This window comes from Pipistrellus kuhlii, unplaced genomic scaffold (assembly GCF_014108245.1).
Source record: "Pipistrellus kuhlii isolate mPipKuh1 unplaced genomic scaffold, mPipKuh1.p scaffold_m20_p_64, whole genome shotgun sequence".
NCBI classification, from domain to species: domain Eukaryota; kingdom Metazoa; phylum Chordata; class Mammalia; order Chiroptera; family Vespertilionidae; genus Pipistrellus; species Pipistrellus kuhlii.
In genome coordinates this window covers 1,349,770-1,366,989 of record NW_023425567.1, presented here as the reverse complement: position 1 = coordinate 1,366,989, position 17,220 = coordinate 1,349,770, and the positions used below count along the sequence as shown (strand labels likewise).

The 17,220-nt window shown below is 66.4% G+C and overlaps 1 protein-coding gene across 1 annotated transcript in view; it reads left to right on the top strand.

The window, feature by feature from the left end:
* Window positions 1–1,968: 1,968 nt before the first annotated feature.
* The window catches only part of LOC118708792 (beta-parvin), a 38,170-nt gene continuing 22,918 nt past the window's right edge, over window positions 1,969–17,220 (top strand). The window contains exon 1 of the mRNA XM_036420247.2: window positions 1,969–2,120. Coding sequence (XP_036276140.1) covers window positions 2,018–2,120 — 103 coding nt within the window. The 5' untranslated portion in view covers window positions 1,969–2,017. The remainder of the gene's footprint in view (window positions 2,121–17,220) is intronic.

Genomic DNA, 17,220 nt, shown 5'->3' with positions numbered 1-17,220 from the left:
GGGGGGCAGGCGCACCGCTGTCAGTGTGTGGCTGTCTGCGAGAGAAACTCTTCCACGGCACCGCCACACTTTAATTTTAAAAAAAGTTTTTGTCCTCACCCGAGGATATTTTCCCCACTGCTTTTCAGAGAGGGTGAAAGGAGGGAGGCAGGGAAGGAGAAACATCGATGTCAAATTGATGGGTGGCTTCTAGCACACACCCCAACTGGGCTGGGGGTGACCTGACCCAGGTACGCGCCCTGGACCGGAATCGAACCTGTGACCCTTCGCTGTGTGGGCTGATGCTCTGACCACTCAGCACACCAGCTGGTGGCTGTCAGGACATTTTATTTATTTACCTATTTATTTTTAAATTTTTAAAATTGATTTTAGAGAGGAAGGGAGAGGGAGAGATAGAAACATCAATGATGAGAGAATCATTGATTGGCTGCCTCCTGCACACCCCCACTGGGGACCAAGCCCGCAAACTAGGCATGTGCCCTTGGCCGGAACCGAACCCCGGTCCCTTCAGTCTGCAGGCTGACGCTGTAGCCAAGCCAGCTAGGGCGAGTCACGGCATCTTAAACGCCTGTAGGCGTTCCTGCAGGGCTCACGGGGCGGTTAGCAGGTGACAGGTGTATGTCCTGTGCGTCCGCTGGGAAGCCGGACCCCGGACGGAGACTCAGACACGGTTTCCCAGGCGCCTCTGCGGGCGCCCACGCCACCTGGCTCCCTGCTCCTGGGCCCGGCATTCGCCCCTCTTTCCCAGGCTGCCCTGCTGCTCACCCTCCCCTGGTCACAGCTCCCCCCGGGGCCTGTGTGCCCGAACAGGTGGGTGTCTGTGGGCCACCCGAAACTACACAGCATCTGGTCCGTGCATTTCCGAGTGGACCCTGTCCTGTGGGCGGGGAGCTGAGGGTGGCGGGCAGCACCCCGGCACAGAGCGCGCTGCCTGGCCCGGACTCTGCCAGCACCCCTGGCTTCTCAAAGCCGAATTCACTCCGTCTGGGGCCTCCCCAGCTTGGTGAGCGACGCCCCAGATGGGGCCATGGAGGCCTCCGAGACCTCTGACCTCACTACCCCAGACCTCAGCATCCCACTGCTGCCCACGTGTGCGGCCGGTGTCCTGTCCGTGCCCTGGCCCCACCTCGGGGCTGGCGTTGGCACAGCTTCTGCTCTCCGTGGCCCGTGCTTCCGGCTGTCTCTGCAGCCGTGGGTGCCAGGCCGCGGGTCCAGGGGCTCAGGGTCCCCCCACAGGGCGCTGACCTCATGCCCTCTGCCCCTCACCGTCCACCCAGCATCTGCCGTTCCGGCCCTGCCACATCCCCACGCGAGGCCCACGCGTGCCCTTCTCCCTTCCCCTCCGCTGCAGAGACTTCTCTTCCTTCCCCAAAGGCAGGTGAGGGCTTCTGCACCCCAGTCCCGGGTCAGAGGCCCCCCTACAAGCCCCCTGGCCCCCGAGTCCCCCCTCCCACGCCCCCCTTCTCTCCCCTCCCCTTCCGGGCTCTGTGTGACTCCGGCATCCCCTGTCCCTGGGGCCTGGCTCCTGGGTTACAGGGCTGTCCTTGGTGTCCGCCGCCCCCTCCCCCCCCAAGACCGGACAGTTCACAGGGGTCCCCCCAGCCCAGGCCTGGCTCCGGGGAGAAGCCGGCAGCGAAACGACCGTTTGCGGGTTATGTGATGCACGTGGCCGCCCGCTCCCCATGGGCATCAGCAGAGCCCGGGGGCTCGGGGCTCAGGCCCGCAGAACAAAGGGGCGCAGGGTGGCGGGGGGGGGGGGGGGGGTGTGTCCGGCTCAGGCCCAGGGGCAGCCCGTCCTCCGCGTAGACAGTGGGGGGCGCGCGGCGTGGGACCGGCGGCTGCCTGCGGGCGGGAAGGGCGACCAGGATCCGGTCCGGACAGACCTCCGGCGGCGGGCGGCGGGGCCGGGCGGGGGCGGGGCGGGGGCCGGCGCCGGGGCCGCGCCCTCCGGCCACTCCCCGGGGCAGCGACCCGGCGGCTCAGAGCGCTGCGCCCGCGGGAGCCGGTGCCGCAGCCCATGTCCCTGCGCTCCTCGCCGCTGCGGACCCCCAGGATGAAGAAGGAGGAGACCTTCCTGGGCAAGCTGGGCGGCACGCTGCGGAGGAAGAAGGCCCGCGAGGGTGAGTGCGCGGCCCCGACCGCCACCCGGTCCCGCCGGCGCCGCGGGTCCCCGCGCCCTGCGCCCCACGCACCGCCCCGGATCTCCGATCCCCGATCCCCGCTCCCCTCCGGGGCCACGCGCCCCAGATCCCCGCTCCCCGCCGGGGCCACGCGCCCCCGATCCCCGCTCCCCGCCGGGGCCACGCGCCCTGGATCCCCGATCCCCGATCCCCGCTCCCCGCCGGGGCCACGCGCCCCGCGCCCCCGCCCCGGGCCCCGCCTCCAGGCCGGCGGCGCGCGGCTGTGACCTTTGGCGCCGCCGTCACCCGCTCCTCCCCCTCCGGACCTTTAAGCCGCGGAGCTGAGCTCCCGGGCCCCTCCGCCCCGGAGAGTGTCCCGCCCGGGCCCCTCCGCCCCGGAGAGTGTCCCGCCCGGGCCCCTCCGCCCCGGAGAGTGTCCCGCCCGGGCCCCTCCGCCGGGGCGGGGCTTGGGGCGAACAGGGCGCCGGGCCCGGAGCGCGGGCCAAGGGCACCGCGGGCGGCGGCTCCTGCGGCCCTGGCTGGGCCCCGTCCCGGGCGGCCCGGGTGGCGGGGGGCTGGATGGGGGGATAGGCGGTCAGCGGAGGGACAGGGCGCAGAGCGGGCGGCCCCCGGGGAGGGCGCTGCCAGGAAGGGCCACCGAGACCCGTTCCCGCCCGCGGAGGGGTCACCGGCGCCGGCGCGCGCCCCGCGCTCGGGCTTCGCCGCTGTCCTGGGGACTGGGGGGTGGGCGCTGTGAGAGGCAGGTGCCCAGGGGCGGCCTCGGGCGGTTGTGGGAAAGGAGGGACCTGGAGGCGGGTGTGCAGAGGCTGGTCTCCTTCCTGGGGAGTCTGCTGCACCCCGGCGTGGGCATAGCTCGGGGCGCATGTCCCCCCGACACACACCCAGACAGGGCACGCACTGAACCCCACTGTGGTCCTTAGGCTGGGGACACAGTGCCTTGGGGATGCTGCACCCCATGCTCGTTTCCTCCAGGGGGCGCTCTAACCAGTGAGGGCATCAGGTCCCAGAGGCAGGGCCTGGTCAGGAGCCTCTCCCTGAAGGACCAGACAGAGGCCGGGATGAGGCCCGGGAAGGCATGTCTCCTAAAGGAGATGGCAAACTGCCCCTCATCCCCGCTGTCCTCCAAGTGCGTGCCCCCCCCCCCCCCCGGCTGTCCTTGTCGTCCTGGCTCTGGGGGAGCCCAGGCAGTGGTGTTAGCCAGACCCAGGGGCCCCTGATAACAGGTTCCGGAAGGACCCCCGCCCCCCGCAGTCAGAGAGCTAGGCGGCCTGGGCACCCTGGGCCAGGAAAGGCAGTGCTCAGACAGCAGGTCAGCGACACGTCCGGGCTGTTCCTGAGTCTCACAGGTGCCATTTCCGCCCTTGGAATGCCAGGAGCACGGGCCTGGGGCCATGGACGGGTCCCCAGTTCCAAGGGGGGTGCCTCTGGCCCAGCCTCCAGACGTGTGTGAGCCGGAATATTTGGGGCCAGTCTGCTTTCACATAAATGCACCAGGCACCCCAAGCTCACGTCATTCAGGGGCCATTAAATAGGCAAAGCACCTGCTGAGGAGCAGGAGACGTGGACACAGCCGAAGGAACAGACACTGTGGCTTTTGTGTTGTCTGCTGGGTCCCTTGCCTCGGTTCTCAAATTTGGGGTGCCTGGCACCCTCAGGGGTTCCCCCATAGAAACCAAAGGCCTCCAACCATAACTGGGCCCCGATGTGGGGATGGGGGAGGGCTGGTCTCCGGGAAGCGGGGAAGGAGCAGAGCGGAGATGAGCTGTGAGGCTAGGGACCCGGGTCCTGACTCCAGCTGCCCGCGCCCCCGCAGGCCCGGGCCCGAGCTCGCCCTCGTGCGGGTCTGGAGGCCGGTGAGCTGGAGCGGGGCCTGGCACAGACGCTGGCCCTGCGGGAGGGCGCTGATTTGCCACCGCAGGGCGGACAGGAGAGGCACTTGGAGGTGTGCTCGGGGCTGCCAGTGTGGCCTGGGTTTCGCGTCCTGTTTGTTAGAAAGTTCAGGAGCGGGTGTATGTGTGTGTGTGTGTGGCGGCCCCACAGCACCGCCCAGAATCAGAGGCCGGTAGCGTCTGCCCGCTGGGAGGACAGCGTTTTGGGGCTGACAGGGCACGTGGGGGCACGTGGGGGGCCCTGCAGCTTCCAGGGGCGTCACTGCAGGAGGGTTTGCTCCGCACCCGCGCAGCCGGCAGGAAGTGTCTGGGGGTGAATTCTCGGCGTGACTCAGGCTCATACGCTCTGCGCCGTGTCACATGGGGCCGTTCAGAAAGTGGAACTGGGACCGCCGGCACCGGGGACGGAGGCGGGCGCTCGGAAAGGAAGCCGGAGCCCCCTGGGGCCGGGGCGCTCAGGGGCAAGCTGCTCCGAGCGGGTCCGCTGTGCCGGCTCCGAGCGAGGCGGGAAGAGAGGCGCCACGTGAGGTCCCCCTGTCCCTCGTGAGGTGCCCTGTCCCCCCGGAGGGAGGCCCCACAGGTCCCTCTGGCCAGGAGGCGGGCGACGGAGTGCCCAGGGATGCCCGGCTGCTGGGTGACACCTGTGAGGCCGGCTCTGGGCCCGTGACCCTAGAGGGGAGGGCTGGACAGTCCACTCCATGCATGTGCCACGCGAGGCCCCATGTCTGCCCAGCCACCCGGGACCAGCGCAGGACTGCAGAGCCGAGGCCACCAGAGCCGAGACCACCAGAGCCGAGGCCACCGGAGCCGAGGCCACCGGAGCCGAGGCCACCGGAGCCGAGGCCACCGGAACCCAGGCCACCGGAGCCCACACCGAGGCTCTCCGTGGGGAGAAGCATCAAGGAAATGCGAGTCCCTGGCTGCCTGTTTGTTGTTATTGTTACTAAACATATTTTCAGAGTGGAACTAGGGTCCCATTTCCTTTTCGTGTGGTGGGTGCCATCCGTGTGTCTGCTTCGGTCTGGTCAGCCCTCTGGCCTTTGTTTAACCGTTGGACGTCAGGGGTTCCTGGTGTGCTTGGTTACGTCTCCTTCATCGGACGCCGTATTTCCTCCGTGTCCGAGCCTGTCTTCTGTCCCCCGCCCGGGGCGCCCGCTGAGCAGCTGGTCAGAAATAGTAACAGTTAAGCCAGATGCTGCCCGGGGCCTGCAGCCAGCTCTAAAGAACTCGCCAGGTGGCTGCGACCTTGAGCCCAAGGTCGGTGTGTGCTGGGTCCTTCGTGGACTTAAATTACTTCCCGGAGAGGAACCCCCGTCCTAAACCGCTACCTGCTCGTCCCAGGAGGGGGGGTTCCCTTCGGAGCGCCCCGGGTGCCAGTGGACAGCTGTGTGGACGCCACGGGAGCCAGCCCGGTGGGGGGGGAGCCCCTCATTTTATGGCTGAGGAAGCAGCCTTCCCTAGGACCGTCCCAGCTCCTGCTGCGGGGCAGAGTCGCCCGGCGGGAGGCAGAGTGCCTTTCGGGATGGTTTGCACAGAGAACTGGGGGGGCGGGAGGGGAGGAGAGAGGGGGGACACAGTGAAGGGATCTCCATGTCTTGTTGGGTAGCAGGTCCCAACAGCCCCTCCACTTCCCTTTAAAAGGAGAGGCACAATGTCCTTCTCTCTGGCAGGACAGAGAGAGGCTTTGTCATGCCGTCCCCTCCGCCCGGCGGGTAGGACCGGGCGTCCGCCCATCTCTGGCAGGGAGCCGGCCGCCTGCAGGAGGGCCCTTCGGGAGGGAGGCGCCATCCTGGGGAAGGCCGTGGACTCCTGCCCTCTGAGAAGGGAAAGAGAGCGGCCGGTAAGACGTGGAGGAGCCGTGCACGTGGTGGATTCTAGAATGTTCTCTGGGAAGAGAAGCCAGGAGAAGTAGATCCATGCTGAGACCAGTTTGGCTCAATGGATAGAGCATCGGCTTGGGGACTGAAGGGTCCCGGGTTCGATTCCGGTCAAGGGCATGTACCTTGGTTACTGGCATATCCCCAGTAGGGGGTGTGCAGGAGGCAGCTGATCCATGACTCTCTCTCATTGATGTTTTTCTAACTGTGTATCTCTCTCCCTTCCTCTCTACAAAATCAATAAAATATATTAAAAAAAAAAAAAAAAAAGAAGTAGATCCTGGGAAAGGACCCAGGGGGTTTACCTGTCCTAAGACGTCCCCGGAGATAAACTTGAGCCGGGCAGGTGTTGGGACATTTAAGTCGTTGCTAGCGAAGAGGCTGCTCTGTGCATGCAGGACCGAGGGCAGGCCTAGGACCGAAAAGACCAGAAGCTTCATTTCAGTTTTAAGCGCTCGCACAGTGATTCCGCTAACTGTGGAGGACTCACAGCACGTGAACATGTGCAGCTGCAGATCACGGCACTTTGTTACTCACACACGCTCCCGGGGCTGCGGTGCAGGCTGGAGGGGACCCGGGGTGCTGTCCTCGGGGTCCGCAGCTGGGCTGGTCCGGTCGGAGGCAGGGCCGGCGCCCCTCACCTGGAGCTCGCTCTCCTCACAAAGGGGGGTACCGGCCGTCCTCTGTCGCCTGCAGGGAGCAGAGCATGGAGGGGAGGCGCCTGCCGATGACAGAAGGACGTGCCTGCGTGGCGGCCTCGACAGGCCAGCATGTTGGCTGTCAGGACCCGTTTGTAAAGCCTGTTCTGTACGCGCAGCCGTTCAGGTGGTTGTCAGTGAATGACGTCAGTGCATGCGTGTTCATCCCAAAGGGGGCGAGGGGCTGTGTGTAGTTATCCAGGGGGAGTACATCACGCACACAGATGGTTACCGTGTTTCCCCGAAAATAAGACATCCTCTGAAAATAAGACCTAGCGCATGGAAAGATAAGACATCCCCTGAAAATAAGACCTAGCGCAACTTTGGGAGAAAAAATTAATATAAGACACTGTCCTATTTTTGGGGAAACGGTATCTTAGCGAGTTCCTCGGAGTCAGTGACTGACGTTCAAACCCTTGTCTCTGGGGCACACCCACTTCAGGGCAGTGGGGAATGTGTCCTTCATATCACACCTTACGTTTCAAGAAAGTTAATTCGAACCTTTTAAAACCTTTTTAACATTGTTACCGTATTTTCCAGGTAATAAGACGACCCCCCTAGTTTTACAGTTAAAACATAGGTTTAGGCCTATATTCGCTGTATAAGACTACCCCCCACTTCAAAGAAAAGATTTATTTTGCAGTCAAGATCTGCAGGTAATTTTTGTGCAATTTTGGTCTTTTGCCCCCGATTTTCGGTTGACTTTTTTTCGTTTCAAAAGTCGTCTTATACGCCGGAAAATACGGGTAGACATTTTAAAAACATTTTATTTTTATTTTATTATTATGTTTTTAAATATATTTTATTGATTTTTTTTTTACAGAGAGGAAGAGAGAGGAATAGAGCGTTAGAAACATCAATGAGAGCCGGGACCGGTTTGGCTCAATGGATAGAGCGTTGGCTTGGGGACTGAAGGGTCCCGGGTTCGATTCTGGTCAAGGGCATGTACCTTGGTTACTGGCATATCCCCAGTAGGGGGTGTGCAAGAGGCAGCTGATCGATGACTCTCATCGATGTTTCTAGCTCTCTATCTCTCTCCCTTCCTCTCTGTATAAAATCAATAAAATATATTAAAAAAAAGAAAGAAAGAAAGAAACAAAGAAAGAAACATCGATGAGAGAGAATCATCGATCAGCTGCCTCTTGCACCCCCCCCCCCCCACTGGGGATGTGCCCGCAACCAAGGGACATGCCCTTGACCGGAATCGAACCCGGGACCTTTCAGTCCGCAGGCTGACGCTCTATCCACTGAGCCACACCGGTTTCGGCTTTTAAAACATTTTAAAACATTTCTGTATGTTACTATAGAGTGTTTGGACCCCGTGGACCTGTGAGTTCTCTGCAGACCCTGCCACCCGAGAGGAAAACACCCAATGCGTCTCCTCGGGGCCGTTGCCCTCTGCCTGTGCCTCTGTCCGGCTCCGCGCGGCAGTGACTCCTCGGGGCGGGGAGGGGGCACGGGAAGCCCCACTGGTTTCCTCTCCGGCGGGCGGAGGAAGTGGCCTTCAGGAGGGAGGCGGCGGGCGTTGTCCTGTTTCCTCTGGCTGTTATTCCAGACGCTGTGTCTCCGTGGCGACAGGAAGCCGAGGCTGGGCCCCGAGGGACCGCTCGGTGCCCGCGCCTTCCTGTGCCGGGGCGGGCGGCCTCTCTCGGGACTCGCTGACGCTCTGGGATCTCCTGGCAGCTGGCTGGCCTGCCCGGTCCCCCAAGTGGCAGGTCTCTGTGGCAACCTCCTCAGGAGAGGAGCTGGCTTTGCGATGCGGCCTCGCTCGGGGGATGGGAGGTATCGCACTCCTGCCGGTCGTCAGAATAATTCAGGGACGTTTACCGTCTAAGCGGGCGCGCACCTGCCCAGTGGCCGGAAGGGCTTGACGGACCCTCCCCCCGGGGCTGTTGCCGGCCTCGCTGTTCTGTTTCCAAACCTGCGGCCCCATCACGTGCCAGACGAGCCCGAGAAGCCTTTTCTCCATGCCGAAGGCTTTGCGTCGATGCACAGATCACCGTTCAGCGCCCGCACAGCGGCAGAAAGACGCTCTGAGCCTGGGAGCGCGGTACAGACAGCGGCCCCCGGGGATCTGCCGTCCCTGCTGCCCGCGTGGGGAGAGAACAGAGACCGGGACTCATGGGGCTGGAGGTGCTGGGGCTCCCCCATCCTCGGACCCTCCGTGCCGCCTGCAAACCAGACTGTCCCCCTGGCCCCTCACTGCCCGGCTGTGGGCGGCAGCCGGTCCTTTCCTCCGGTCCCGACGCCCAGTGTCCGGCCGCGGGGCCTGTTGGGCTGCATGCGTCACCCTCTGAGGCGTGGAGCTTCGGGGTCTCCCTCGTGTGTGAGGCAGGGACTGTGGGGGATACCAGCCCGTTTCCAGGCAGAGGGGAGCCGCAGGGTGTCCGTGGCGGCCGCCGGCAGGGGCCAGGCCCGCTCACACGCTGCCCCGGGGTCTGTGCTGCGTCTCCCCGGCCTCTGCTCCTGACGGGCCACAGGGGTCCTGGGGGCGCTTGGGCGAGGGGAGGAGACGCACAGCAGCTTCCTCGTTGGAGCTGAACCTGGAAGCAGCTCGGGTCCCGCCCGCGGAGGGTGGGGGAGGCGCGGGCAGTGCTCACAGACGGAACTTCAGGGGCAACGGGAGGGAAAAGGTGCTGAGACACGAGGCTCTGCCCACGAGGCCGCGGCCCCGCCCGGCCCCACCGCCTGGAGCCGTGCAGACAGCACGCTGGTCGCTGGTCGGGGCGGCTGCCTCGGGGCTGGGCTTCCCGGGCAGGAGGGGTTTTCTGTTCTGAAAGTGTCCTCTCTCCTGCTGGGGGTCTGAGAAAGTCGGGTACGTGTGTTTGTGGAAATCCATTGGCTGAGCACTACATACGTGCATTTCACTGCATGCAAATTTTACCAAAAGAGAGAACTATCCTACATCATGAAACCCTAATGAGCAAATGGTAAAACGACTGGTCGCTAGGTTGTGCACTGACCACCAGGGGGCAGACGCTCAAGGCAGGAGCTGGTGAGTGCAGCGCGGTGGTGGGAGCCTCTCCCACCTCTGCTGCCAGCGGGCGGTGAGGAGCGAGAAGTCCTGGCCTGTGAGAGGGTACCGGCCGGGCTGAGGGGACCCCCCCACCCCCCGCCCCAGTGCACCGGGCCTCTGGTCAGTATACGGAGCGCGAGTCAGTATATCCCTGTCCGTCTGCAGTTTGTTTTGAAAAGCACGAAAGGTAAGACGGCGCGGAAGCCCCCAGCAGCCCCCGTCCCACGCCTGTGAGCAGGCCACCCACACGGGAAGGACGTGGCGGGTGACTCAGTGCGGCCTCGGCTGGGAGAGGCGCTGGGGAGCCGGTGGACGCGGGTTCTCGCGGAGGGAGCGGCGTGCCGCCCGGAGGAGGCCGTGCCGGCGGCACAGGCTGAGCGAGGGGGCTGCAGGCCGAGGAGGGGGCTCGGACTCCGCGGGAGGAGAGACCTTCTCCCCACCCCTCCCGGCCCTCAGCCCGCTTCCAGCCAGGGAGCCCACTGGGGACTCGGGGCCCCAGAACCACAGGAAACGCAGGCCTGTCTTCCTCAGCCACCGGGTGCGTCGTCACGGCAGCTACAGGACGGGCCGCTGGGAGTCGGACGGACAGACGGATGGACGGACGGAGGGTGCTTCATGAACAGCCCAGAGAAGTGTCGGCCGGACACCCAGCCGTGTGCTCAGGGGCTCAGGGTCCAGTCGCCCCGTTCCATGCGTTTGGAAGTTTTAATAAAAGCTGTTGGGGGCAGTGCGAGGCCAGGCCGGTCCGAGCCGCCCCCGGAGTCAGCCGTGGTCCCCATGGTCACTGCGGCCCCTCCACTGTCCCCCTCGGACAGAGGCCCGAGGCCAGAGGGAAGGACCAGCCACCGGCTCCGCCGTGAACGGGCGGGGCTCAGGCCCGGGCGAGCTGAGGGGGGGGGTGTCGGGGTGCCCAGGGCGAGCTGAGGGGGGAGGTGTCAGGGTGCCCGGGGCGAGCTGAGGGGGGAGGTGTCGGGGTGCCCGGGGCGAGCTGAGGGGGGGGGTGTCAGGGTGCCCAGGGCGAGCTTAGGGGGGAGGTGTCGGGGTGCCCAGGGCGAGCTGAGGGGGGAGGTGTCGGGGTGCCCAGGGCGAGCTGAGGGGGGGGAGGTGTCGGGGTGCCCGGGGCGAGCTGAGGGGGGGGGGGTGTCGGGGTGCCCGGGGCGGGCGGGGGGGGGGGTGTCGGGGTGCCCGGGGCAAGCTGAGGGGGGGGAGGTGTCGGGGTGCCCGGGGCGAGCTGAGGGGGGGAGGTGTCGGGGTGCCCGGGGTGAGCTGAGGGGGGAGAGGTGTCGGGGTGCCCGGGGCGAGCTGAGGGGGGGGGAGGTGTTGGGGTGCCCGGGGCAAGCTGAGGGGGGGAGGTGTTGGGGTGCCCGGGGTGAGCTGAGGGGGGGAGGTGTCGGGGTGCCCGGGGCTAGCTGAGGGGGGGGAGGTGTCGGGGTGCCGGGGCGAGCTGAGGGGGTGGGAGGTGTCGGGGTGCCCGGGGGCGAGCTGAGGCGGGGGGAGGTGTTGGGGTACCCGGGGCAAGCTGAGGGGGGGGAGGTGTTGGGGTGCCCGGGGCGAGCTGAGGGGGGGAGGTGTCAGGGTGCCCGGGGCGAGCTGAGGGGGGGAGGTGTTGGGGTGCCCGGGGCGAGCTGAGCGGGAGAGGGGAGGTGTCGGGGTGCCGGGGGCGAGCTGAGGGGGGGGAGGTGTCAGAGTGCCCGGGGCGAGCTGAGGGGGGGGAGGTGTCGGGGTGCCCGGGGCGAGCTGAGGGGGGGAGGTGTCGGGGTGCCCGGGGCGAGCTGAGGGGGGGGAGGTGTCGGGGTGCCCGGGGCGAGCTGAGGGGGGGGAGGTGTCGGGGTGCCCGGGGCGAGCTGGGGGGGGGAGGTGTCGGGGTGCCCGGGGCGAGCTGAGGGGGGGAGGGGAGGTGTCCGGGTGCCCGGGGCGAGCTGAGGGGGGGGGTGCCAGGTGCCCAGGGCGAGCTGAGGGGGGGGGTGCCAGGTGCCCAGGGAGGGGGGCACCTGTCCTCTCCGATCCCAGTGCTGCTGCTCCAGGAACGTCTGTGCTTTGCGAGGGGAAGTGTGTTTGGGGCCGAGGCTCCGGACACCCTGTGGGCAGTGTGAGGGGTTTTACTGATGGAGCTTCTGTGGGAGCGGCACACAGATTCCAGCCTCGCCGTGTGCAGGGGGCTTGGCGTGTGCTCCCGGGGGCTTGGCGTGTGCTCCTGGGGGCTTGGCGTGTGCTCCCCGAGGGCTTGGTGTGTGCTCCTGGGGGCTTGGTGTGTGCTCCCGGGGGCTTGGCGTGCGCTCCCGGGGGCTTGGCGTGTGCTCCCGGGGGCTTGGCGTGCGCTCCCGGGGGCTTGGCGTGTGCTCCCGGGGGCTTGGTGTGTGCTCCCGGGGGCTTGGCGTGCGTTCCCGGGGGCTTGGCGTGCGTTCCGGGGGGCTTGGCGTGCGTTCCGGGGGGCTTGGCGTGTGCTCCCGGGGGCTTGGCGTGCGTTCCGGGGGGCTTGGCGTGTGCTCCCGGGGGCTTGGCGTGCGTTCCGGGGGGCTTGGCGTGCGTTCCCGGGGGCTTGGCGTGCGTTCCCGGGGGCTTGGCGTGCGCTCCCGGGGGCTTGGCGTGTTCTCCCCGGGGGCTTGGCGTGTGCTCCCGGGGGCTTGGCGTGTGCTCCCGGGGGCTTGGCGGGCGCTCCCGGGGGCTTGGCGTGTGCTCCCGGGGGCTTGGCGTGTGCTCCCGGGGGCTTGGCGTGTTCTCCCCGGGGGCTTGGCGTGCGTTCCCGGGGGCTTGACGTGTGCTCCCGGGGGCTTGGCGTGCATTCCCGGGGGCTTGGCGTGTTCTCCCCGGGGGCTTGGCGTGTGCTCCCGGGGGCTTGGCGTGTGCTCCCGGGGGCGCTGCAGGGATGCCTCTGCACTTAGCGTTCGTTCCTCCCGGACCGCTGGGCTGCCTCCTGGCTGGGGGACGCGCTCCGGGGAAAACACCTCCTCTCGGGTGCACCCTCGGGGCTCGATCGGAGCCGGAGGTGTCTCCCCGGGACTCGCTGTCTGCAGGGTGCGAGCCGGCAGCCACCACAGGGAAGCAGCCCGAGGGCGTCAGCAGACACGTGGCTGAATGCCCGCGGCCTGTCCTCGAACGAATGTCATTTGGCAAAAGGAACATGTTTGCTGTCACGTGGATCGGCCTCAGACACGGCAGGTGAAAGCAGACCTGTTTCCCTGTCCCTGAGCCCGATGGGCAGGCCACCCCCTCTCTGTGCCTCAGTCTCCCTGTCCTGAGCCTGATGGGCAGCCACCCCTCTCTGTCCCTGAGCCCGGTGGGCAGCCACCCCTCTCTGTGCCTCAGTCTCCCTGTCCCTGAGCCCGGTGGGCAGGCCACCCCCTCTCTGTGCCTCAGTCTCCCTGTCCCTGAGCCCGGTGGGCAGCCACCCCCTCTCTGTGCCTCAGTCTCCCTGTCCCTGAGCCCGGTGGGCAGGCCACCCCCTCTCTGTGCCTCAGTCTCCCTGTCCCTGAGCCCGGTGGGCAGCCACCCCTCTCTGGGCCTCAGTCTCCCTGTCCCTGAGCCTGATGGGCAGGCCACCCCTCTCTGTCCCTGAGCCTGGTGGGCAGCCACCCCTCTCTGTGCCTGAGCCCGGTGGGCAGCCACCCCTCTCTGGGCCTCGGTCTGTGTCTCTCTGGGCCTCGGTCTGTGTCAGGCCGGGGGAGTGCCGGCCGGTGGGGGACTGTCCACACTGAGAGGCGGCGGTGAGGCTGGCGGATCCTCGGTGGCTGGCGCACGCTCCCCGCTTCTGCTCTGCTCTTTTCTTTAAACATTTTCTTTGGCTGCTCGTCTCCACTTGGCAAAAACGCTCAGCCCGTGAGCGTGTAGTTCCACTTGCTGGAAAATTAAATACACCGGAGAACACATTAAATTAGGGGATTCTCAGCTGTTGGCCGAGTGAATTATTTTTTGAAAAATGTACCGTGCCGGTGGCGGCACGCGCTGTGAATGCTCGCCGGCCGGGGTGACTATGAGCCGTGATGGAGGGAGGATAACACGGTCTGCGATCTGCCTGCTGCAGGACACCAGAGCGAGGGGGAGGGCGTGCGAGGTCTCGCCACCAGCAGGCCCAGTAGGCCGGTGGGGGGGGGGCCGGTGGGGGGGGGCGGCGTGGGGCCGGGAGGGGAGGCCGGCGTGGGGCCCAGTAGGCCGGTGTGTGGGGGAGCCGGCGTGGGGGCCGGGAGGCCGGTGTGGGGCCCGGGAGGCCGGCGTGGGGGCCGGGAGGCCGGCATGGGGGGGAGCCGGCGTGGGGCCGGGAGGGGAGGCCGGTGTGGGGCCGGGAGGCCGGTGTGGGGCCCGGGAGGCCGGCGTGGGGCCGGGAGGCCGGCGTGGGGGCCGGGAGGCCGGCGTGGGGCCGGGAGGCTGGTGTGGGGCCGGGAGGGGAGGCCGGCGTGGGGCCCGGGAGGCCGGCGTGGGGCCCGGGAGGCCGGCGTGGGGCCGGGAGGCCGGCGTGGGGGCCGGGAGGGGAGGCCGGCGTGGGGCCCGGGAGGCCGGCGGGGGGGCCCGGAGGCCGGTGTGGGGCCGGGAGGCCGGTGTGGGGCCGGGAGGCCGGTGTGGGGGCCGGGAGGCCGGTGTGGGGCCGGGAGGCCGGCGTGGGGCCCGGGAGGCCGGCGTGGGACCCGGGAGGCCGGCGTGGGGCCGGGAGGGGAGGCCGGTGTGGGGCCCGGGAGGCCGGCGTGGGGCCGGGAGGGGAGGCCGGTGTGGGGCCCGGGAGGCCGGTGTGGGGCCGGGAGGGGAGGCCGGCGTGGGGCCCGGGAGGCCGGTGTGGGGCCCGGGAGGCCGGTGTGGGGCCGGGAGGGGAGGCCGGTGTGGGGCCCGGGAGGCCGGTGTGGGGCCCGGGAGGCCGGTGTGGGGCCGGGAGGGGAGGCCGGCGTGGGGCCGGGAGGCCGGTGTGGGGGCCCGGGAGGCCGGTGTGGGGCCTGGGAGGCCGGTGTGGGGCTGGGAGGGGAGGCCGGTGTGGGGCTCAGGAGGCTGGCCCGGGAGGCCAGCGAGCGGGGCCCGGGAGGCATCCACGGGCCTTGGAGCCGTGACCCCAGTGTATCAGCGCCCGCAGACCAGTCTCGGGGGCACCAGGGGAGGCAGGATCCCAGCTGCGGTGGCCATGCATCTGAATCAGGCCAGACGCCGTGTCCCGGGCCTTGGTCCAGCCCCGGCCTTTCCCTGGCCCCGCGGGGCCCGTGCCCCTTGGTGACCTGGGCTCACAGCCCTGGCCTCTGTGTCCCCGGCCTCCGCCCTGTGTCTGAGCCCGCGACCTCCTCGCCGCTGGTCACACCTCTGAGGCCCCAGAGCCACACACGGTCACGGTCACAGGGTCCGGTGGACATGACCTTGGGGACATGGTTCATGTGCGTGGTGAGTGCCCAGCCCATGGTTGTCTATCGCCGTTGCTGTTGTTTCCTTGGGGAGGGCGTGATGGGGAGAAACACGCAGTGGCTCCCGCGTGTCCTGGTTCTGCTGGTCCCCGGTCCGGGGCGGTCTGGGGCCCGGCCAGCTCCGCTGTGAAGGGAGGGCGGGAGGATCGGTCTTGTTCTCCGGAGAAAGGCCGAGCAGCCGGTGTCTGCCGGGCCCGCCGCGCACACCCAGCAGCCGGCGGACAACTCCGCTTTGTGGTTCCGTTCCGTTTGATTGGAACCGCTCAGTGGAGTTTCGGAGAGAGGACGGGAGGGAGGAGCATGGGTCGGCTGCCTTCCACACACCCTGACCGGGTAATGGAACCCACAACCGGGGGCTGTGCCCTGAGCGGGACTCGAACCCGCCACCTGTCGGTGTACAGGCTCACTCTCCGCCCACTGAGCCACCGGGCGGGGCTCAGGCACACGGTTTTCCATCCGTAACTCCAGCAGCCGGTGTTCTCTCTGACACGCACGCCTGGACCCCCTCCCGCTGCCGCTGTCAGCAGGGAGCGTGGGCGGGCGCCCGGGGCCTGTCCTCGCATCTGCCTCCCCGTCAGGAGCTCAGCGCCGCGTGTGACAGGAGCGTCGCCGTGTCATCAAACAGATGCCGGGACGGCTGTCACCGGCTTTAAATAGCTCCGCCATCCTGCCGGCTGCTGCTCCGAGCGGAGGGGCTGTGGGCCCGCCCCGCCCGGCCCCTGTGCTGGCTCCGTGTGCGGGAGAAGGGGAGGGGCACGTGGTTTGTGGGTGACCATCACAGGGGGCCTTTCTCAGCATCTGCGGCCAGAAGACCCGCTTTCAAGAGTGAACTGCCAAAAGCCGGTGTGGCTCAGTGGATAGAGCCTGCAGACTGAAAGGTCCCAGGTTCGATTCTGGTCAAGGGCATGTGCCTTGGTTGCAGGCACATCTCCAGTGGGGGGTGTGCAAGAGGCAGCTGATCCATGATTCTCTCTCATTGATGTTTCTAAATCTATTTCTCTCTCTTCCTCTCTGTAAAAAAATTAATAAAATATATTTTAAAAAAAGAAAAAGAAAAAAAAGAGTGAGCGTCTGACCATTGGAGCCAGAGACTTGGGCTGAGCCAGGAGCGCGGACATGGGGGGAGGGAAGGGGGGTGAGCAGGTGGCTGACGGGGAGCTTCGGGGCCCACCCAGAGACCCCCACATTTCGTCCCGAAGAGCGTGAGGAAGCGAGGTCGCCAGCGCTGGCAGATGTCACTGTGACAGAATCTACCTGGCGTCTCCGAGTCCGGCCGAGGGGGGAGGTTAATGTCACTCCAGGAACAGGGCCCAGGGGAGCTGACAGAACATTGTAAACCGGCTAGACTTAAACAAATCTTTTTTTTTGTTAATCCTCAACCGAGGACATTTTTTTTTTCTCATTAATTTTGAGAGAGAGAGAGAGAGAGAGAGATCCATGTGAGAAAGACACATGGATTGGTCGCCTCCTGCGTACATCCGGACCAGGCCGGGGGTGGAACATAGAGTGGAATCTGGAGCCTCCAGTCCGTGGGCCAGCGCTCTAACCACTGAGCCGCCAGCCAGGGCCAGACTTAAATGGATCTTAGAAAAGGTGGAGGAGACCAAAACCGGTTTGGCTCAGTGGATAGAGCGCCCGTCTGCAGGCTGAAAGGTCCTGGGTTCGATTCTGGTTAAAGGCATGTACACTGGTTGCGGGCACATCCCCAGGAGGGGTTGTGCAGGAGGCGGCTGGTCGATGATTCTCTCTCATCGATGTTTCTAACTCTCTGTCCCTCTCCCTTCCTCTCTGTGAAAAAAATCAATAAAATATATTTAAAAAAAAAAAAAAAAAAAAGAAAGAAAGAAAGAAAGAAAAGAAAAGGTGGAGGAGGGCGAAGAGGAGTCAGGAGCCGGGGAGGGTGCCGGGTTCGGTTCGCGCCTTCCCAGTGCCGTCCTTTCGCAGACGCGGTCCTCGTGTCCTGAGCTGTCCCCTCGAACGCGGCGGCCAGCAGCAAGACGCCCCGGGGGACGCACAGACTCCGGCGGGGTGTCCTGGGCCCGAAGGGGGGTGAGGTCTGCTCCCCCAGCCCCCCCTCCAGCCCCTCCGGGCCCCTCCCCGGGAACGGAGCAGGGAGGCAGCCGGCCGCCCCCACAGCCTGGCTGGCTCTCGCCTTTGCTTCTGGTATTTGATTTCTGTTGTCATGGAAACGGCTGACAAACGTGCCTCATCCAGGCTGGTCCTCCTG